The sequence below is a fragment of the Triticum urartu genome, chromosome 7, assembly GCF_003073215.2.
Source record: "Triticum urartu cultivar G1812 chromosome 7, Tu2.1, whole genome shotgun sequence".
Lineage (NCBI taxonomy): Eukaryota > Viridiplantae > Streptophyta > Magnoliopsida > Poales > Poaceae > Triticum > Triticum urartu.
The window spans coordinates 163616881-163623758 of record NC_053028.1 but is presented as its reverse complement, the minus strand read 5'-3'; the positions used below and the strand labels follow the sequence as shown (position 1 = coordinate 163623758).

The following is a 6878-nucleotide window of genomic DNA, read 5'->3' as shown; positions in this document are numbered from 1 at the left end:
CTCTGCGTCGGCCCGACGTGGCCGTTTTCCCCCCTCCGGGGCACGGCGGCATCGACGCCCGTGAGGGGGGGAGGGGGCACACCCCGGAGCCGCGTGCCTGCGCCTGCCACCACGTTTCCACAACCGTAGGAGGGCCCACCGCAACACCTGGTGGCATTGGTACCCCCCACAGGTACCCCGTCCCGTCTAACCTCTCCGTGACATGACGGAAGAAGGCCCGTGCGGGGGGCAATCGATATATGTTTTCTGTACATTTAAGTTAATGAAATTAGTATTGGAGAAAAATAAAAAATAAAAAGAGAAAATAAATAAAATATTAAAATATTATTAGAAATCTATGCCTACGGCAAAGCCGTCGGCATAGCTACGGCCACGGAATGGTAGAGCCCTGGATTGATGATGTGGCGTAGGGAGGGGATCGATGACGTGGCAAAAACCATGGGCCAGGCCTATGCCGACGGCCTAGCCGTCGGCATAGAAATGCCACCCCACGGGACCGGCGAACGCCGTGGATCGATGACGTCAGCATAGTTATGCCGACGGCCACCGTTAGCCCGTCGGCGTAGCCTGACACCGTCAAACTGCCGTCACCGCCCGGATAGACGGGCCCACGCGATATGCCGACGGCCTACTCTATGCCGACGGCCGCCGTAGGTATATTCTAAGCAACGCCGACGGCTGATCTTTGCCGACGGCCCCCGTCGGCATAGAGGGCCATACGCCGACGGCCTTTCTACGCCGACGGCTTTAGCTGGGCCGTCGGGGTATGCCCATCTATGCCGACGGGGGCCGTCGGCATATATTTGGCCGTCGGCAACACAAGTTTTTCTGGTAGTGAGCCGCAGCTGAAAAGAACTGCTAGGCCCTAATGTTTGATGTCTCGGAGTATTTGAGGTTGAGCCCTCTTTTTTATTTTTTTTTATTTCGCGCGACGACTCTTTTAGTACGGGATATTGTTTTATCTATCAACATAATGTTGCGTGCTTCAGCGCGCTAAAAAAAAGCGCCATATTTGGACGCAATCTGTGAGGCGGGGATTATAAATTCCCTAGCGACTGCGAGCCTCCCAAGCACCAAGTTCGATCAAACTCGAGTCATGGTTGCGAAGCCGGGGAAACGTTGATCCAGGCCTGGTCCAAAGATGTCAGTCAGACCCAATAATAAGCAGTGAAGCGTCAACCTCAGCGCCTTTCTTTCAAGCAAAGCTCGCCGGAGTTGCTTCCCTTGCTCGTATATCTTGCACCCAAAGCAACAATCGGACAGCACGGGTACTACTAGTCTGTGCAGAACAAAACCCATAAGCAACCGGTCCATTACTCCTCCGGCCAAGACCATATCGCATACTCGTCATGGAACCATATGGTTCATTCATAATAAAAGAGAGAAAAGTGAGGTAAGGGAAGAGGAGAAGATGATGCTCGACAAGGGCTCCCTGGACCTGGTGCTGGTGCCGTGCGGCCTGCTCATCATGTTCGGCTACCACCTCATCCTCCTCTACCGGATCCTCCGGCATCCGGCCGCCACCGTCATCGGCTACGAGAATCACAACAAGCTGGCGTGGGTTCGCCGCATGGCCCAGGTAACTGCAGCGGTTCCTTCCCTTGCAGGAACCATGAGGACTTTCCTTCATCTGCTCTCCTGTTTGCTGGCAGGCGGCTCCGGAGGAGACCGGGCTGGCGCTGAGCGTGATCTCCAGCAGTATCGCAGCGTCCACGAACCTGGCCTCGCTGTCCATCGCGCTGGGCTCGCTCATCGGCGCCTGGGTCAGCAGCACAAGCAAGGTGTTCATGACGGAGCTCGTCTACGGCGACAACAGCCAGGCGACGGCGGCGGTCAAGTACATCTCCCTCCTCGTCTGCTTTCTGGTGTCCTTCACTTGCTTCATCCACTCCGCAAGGTAGCTTGCCGGCCGCTTTGCCAAACCTTAGATTAAGACCGATTTCTCAAAGACGACTCAGCATCTGGTTGCTCTGCAACTGATCAGGTACTACGTCCAAGCCAGCTTCCTGGTGACCACGCTGGACTCGGACGTCCCGGCGAGCTACATGCAGCATGCGGTGATCCGGGGCGGCAACTTCTGGTCCATGGGGCTCCGAGCACTCTACTTCGCAACGACGCTGCTGATGTGGATATTCGGGCCGATACCGATGTTCGTCTGCTCAGTGTTCATGGTGGTCATCCTACACATGCTGGACAGCAACTCCCTGCCACTGCACCAGTACCAGTTTACAGTCAGGAAACGGCCTGATCAGGGGGCTCTGGCTTCTATTCTAGCTACAAGCCAACCAAGTCCTCGAAATGCGATTATCAACAACCCGATATTATCGCCTGTAACATTCTTCAGTTGATCATGTAAATATTTTGTTACAGAACCTGCACGTACGTGCCAAGTTCCGTCACATGTGAGGAATGATCAGCCACACAATTCTCATTGCAAGTATTCCATCCCTGAAACAAATGAGATGCAGAGAAATCGGAATCAACCGATATAATCACGACATCGTCATCTACTCGTCAAACATGGTATCCAAGTTCATGGTTCATCTGGTGGGTTAGCATACTGATTTTGACAGGGTTCCATCCAAAATTCCTATCGTGAAATCCATGTTAAGCACTACACTAGCCCACTACTTCTATTTTTTCTACATACAGTAGAACTATTGGGACACTGGGGTCCTTCTCATTGGCTTCAGCAGATTTCTTATTGTCTCGCTTCTTGTGCTTGTATTTCAACCTGAATTGCTCTTTTTTGTTCTTCTCGCAACCTTTCTTGTGCTTCTTGTAAATGACTATGGAAGCTAGTTATGGACAGAACTAATATTAGCTTGGAGGCGTTAGACTAAGGATGATGAATTTTCAGTCTACTAGCAAGTCTTTTTAAAAACAATCGGCCTCTGCATCAAATGATGCACATAACCATTTTGTTAAGCAAGATAGCAACAAAGTACGTAGTTCAACTCATATTTGCAAGCAAACTCGAACGTAAAGGAATAAAATGACACAACCGGTTAAAATAGGACCAGATGACTAAACACATATTCTACTATTGGACCGTTACCCAAACAGGTTGTACGTATCCCATGCTACCATCTCCGAGCGATTGTATCCATAGGCCATATGCTCCCTGACTTCCGCACGGCTGAGTAACGACCATGTGTGAATCCTTCCAGATGCCATGGCCCACAAAAAAATTTGTGATGCTTCGATTAAATATAACGTCATTCAAGCGATTCCAAATGGCCCAAAGTAATGCACACACTCCAACTCAAATATGTGTCTGTCTTAGACTCTACCCCATTTAATCATGTCCCAAATACATTAACTGGCACATGTATTGTACGCCACGATAACCTGACTAGTGGGAAAATATGTTGGATTGATTCGTCTTGATCACAAAAACAACACCTTTTACCAAAAAGGTTTTAGCCTCGCTTTATATATAAAGCAAACTGCCCAAACCAAATATCCATATATAGGTTCACACCACACACACGCGAAGAGTCAACACAAAGAGTATTGAAAGGGATTAATACTGAGGGCACAGCTTACCAAGCCCTGTAAACAGAAAAAAAAACACAAGGCACAACGTGCAAGAACCCAAGGAGCGGGCCAAGGATCCAGTACCCTTCCTTCTAGGTATTCCCAAGTTGTTATTAGTAAAGATCACTTCTTTACGCACAAACCACATAAAGACCTAATAGCAAGTCTACTAGCAAGTAGCTATGTGAACTAGTAGCTATGGACTAATCGCATAGATGATAAACAAATCGAATTTATAATCTATAATATCTAAATAGTTTATCCCCACTATCCTATTTCTCTTGACATGCAAGCTATCTACATCATCAAGTAGGTCCATTAGTTCATTTCCCTTGACATGCAACCATACCACCACATCACATGTGCCATGTCAGCAGCCCTGGTCCGACCAGTAGTTAATTTCCACACGTAACAACTAATTAGAGCACATCCACGGAGAAAAAAGCCAATGCGTATCTTCCTAAGAAAAAAACATCATCGTTTCCCCAAGAGTGGAAGGCTAGTAGCCCCCTCTCTCGCTCCACCTGTAGAAAACATTTAAGTTTCTGGTGATAATCACCCCATTTACATCTTTTCATTATTTCTTCCTCCACACAAGGCATTCCAAACGTCCTTCCTTTTCATCTCCTCCATTTTGCAACCGATAGACCTTTGTTTCTCTCTTCATCTTCTCCCCGACGGGCCTCCCTATTAAGCCTCCCACACCAAAGCTGGGTATCCACATCCCTTTAAAAGATCTACAGTATTTTTTCGATAAAGGGTGGATTTTATTGACTCAAAATGAAGCATCAAGAAGATACAGACATAAAGAGCACACACCCGACCTCTGCATAGTTAGGATGCACACAGCCAACACCAACACACTCACACTAAAAAACGCCGGCAAAAAGTAAAGTCATACAAGACCAAAGCTATGCCTAAGCGAGTAAAAAAAACCTATGATCAAAACAATGACCGACAAACTACATCGACGACCATATCCGCACCAATCATCTCTTGACACCACAAGGACAACGAAAAAGTTCTTCAACAACAATGCCTTCAACAAGCCAACGATGCTCAAACACCGCCGTTACCGGATCCGACCACCAATGATCAGAATCTAGGTTTTCACCCTGAAGAAGCAAGTCCGAGCATATCCATGCAATGCCTTCAACAAGGTAACGATGCAAAAACATCGCCATTGCCAGGTAAAACCAACATGGGTTAGACCTTGGATTTTCATCCCGGAGCTCGAGACCGGATACTAGAAGCACCACCAGATCGAAGTCAACCATGTGTTATCCCCGCCACTTTCCACGATCCCAGCAGCTACATGCACTGGACTAGAATCCACCACGCCATTGCGCAACCATACCCTCTGCGTCAAATCGCCGTCTGTAGCCTCCCAACCATCCACCAACGGTGGCATGCCTTCCGAAGGCCGACGAGCGGATCAGAGCTGCACTCAGCCAACCACCGCTGTATCGACAACCACTGAAAGTCCGAAGAGCTGCCATCAAGCATCATATTTGTCCTGATCCGTGCCGGCATCATGCGCGTCAACAGCGGTATCAAACATGCCAGATCAGATTGCCCGTGCACCACCACAGCCGCCGCAACAATACATACACCGAGAGTCTCCTGCCAGGCCGTCAACCGAGCCGGTAGGAGCAGGCCCGCCTCAGGCCGTGGTAGATCCGGGACAACGCACACAGGATACCATACGCGCGCCGTCGGGCGGGACAGGACGTACGAAGCCGCCGAACACGAGCGCGTAGCTGACCTCCGTGGCGATGAACCGCCGTACACCAGCTCTCATAGCATGCTGCATCTCCGGGAAGGACGAGCGCGTGGCTAGAGCGCAGCGCTGCCGAGCTCCAAGATCGAGGGTCATGGGAAGAAGGGACAGGACATGGGTGGAGACGGAAGAGGCCTAGCAGCCCGCCGCCGTCGACCGGCAAGCCGGCCGGCGGCGGCGGCGAGGAGGGAACGGTGGAGAGGCTTTTTGGGTGGCGGCGCTGGACGCCTCGTGAGTCGCCGAGCGACTCGCGAGGCCTGTTAGGTTTTCGGATGCTTGATCTACAGTATTAAGTTTCGTGTTGGAATCAATTGCTCGTAGCGCTGGTACCCCTGAATTTACCACCAACGTGCATAAAAGTTGAAGTCTGCGTCAACATCAACCTCCCCGAGCACCGTCATCGCCATCGCACCACGCCTCCCCAAGGATCTCTTCTCCGCCTCTCCAAGGTCTCTTCTCGGACCACGTTTCCCTCACTGCCACCAACACCTCATCCAGGTCCTGATTCCCCAGATCTCACTGTCATGGCCTTCTTTGTTAGTTTGGTTGTACTTGAGGTAATTTTGATATAGTTCCGCTTTGAATTTTGCGGCATTGATCGCACAACAGAGTTGGTTACTGAAGGACAAGTAGCAGACGCGGTGTATGCCTGCAACATGACCAAGAGGTTGGAACGAATCAGCTCCTAAAGGCTCCCCAAGATCCGGCGCTCCTAGGTGATGATGCTACCTACAGCCCCCCATGCTCAGGTTCGTAGTGCTATAGATTGAATAGGACATCAATTTTTTTTCCTGATGTGTTTAACTGTACGTAGAATAATATCAAGGCACTGGAAATCGTGTTGGGGCACAAGGTGGACCTCATGCACGAATGACAGTGTGACCTCAAGTCAGATGCGCTCTACGAACGATGTTGTGTACTGCCTGTGGCGTTTCCACTCCCAGTGACTTCATGAACAAGTCTGCAATACATTGACGGTGCTGAGGACTTTGTCCGTGGTCAGGTAGATAACCCCTTAATCACCTTTGTTGGTCTCACACCCCGCACGGTCTGACTGTGTTCCTCCTACAAATGATGCTGGGCACGACAAATGAGGAATCCCTTTTGCCTTCTACTACATGCCATCACGCCCTTCTGCTGGCACTACGTTTCTCATTTCTCCATGGCTCCATTCCAAATTCCTGTACCATCTTGCTTCACTATGAGGTTATCATATAGGATTGTTGATTATCCACTGCCTTTTTGTAATTATTATATATGTTCATAGATAGTGAACGTGTTTGTATTATTTGCAATCTCACAATGCATCTTTATTTGTTGGTCTCTTGGATTGTTGTCAAACTGTTCTATCAGATTTCTTATATCAGAACCATAAAGCACAAATTGCTATGGTACATGGATGGTTGAACTTGATTTAACTCACCAGAAACTGTAGGAAATCTTGGTGCTGCAAATAAATAAGATATCAGATGGTTGCTCAGTTCTTACTTAGTATGCGTTACCTCTCTTATCTCATGGGCATATCCCTGAATTTCATTTTTCAGTGATTACGACTCGG

The 6878-nt window shown here is 49.2% G+C and overlaps 1 protein-coding gene across 1 annotated transcript; it reads left to right on the top strand.

Moving 5' to 3' along the window:
* Positions 1-1145: 1145 nt before the first annotated feature.
* Positions 1146-2543, top strand: LOC125522035. Its single transcript, XM_048687103.1, has 3 exons — positions 1146-1579; positions 1653-1897; positions 1985-2543. Exons 1-3 carry the CDS (start codon positions 1412-1414, stop codon positions 2346-2348), a joined length of 777 nt encoding a protein of 258 aa, XP_048543060.1. The 5' UTR covers positions 1146-1411; the 3' UTR covers positions 2349-2543.
* Positions 2544-6878: the final 4335 nt, after the last annotated feature.

Bases quoted from the DNA above. Each gene is read 5' to 3' on its own strand.
- LOC125522035 (XM_048687103.1), top strand. From the start codon at position 1,412: ATGATGCTCGACAAGGGCTCCCTGGACCTGGTGCTGGTGCCGTGCGGC. The intron at 1,580-1,652 runs GTAACTGCAGCG...GTTTGCTGGCAG, and splicing joins GGGTTCGCCGCATGGCCCAG to GCGGCTCCGGAGGAGACCGG. The intron at 1,898-1,984 runs GTAGCTTGCCGG...GCAACTGATCAG, and splicing joins TGCTTCATCCACTCCGCAAG to GTACTACGTCCAAGCCAGCT.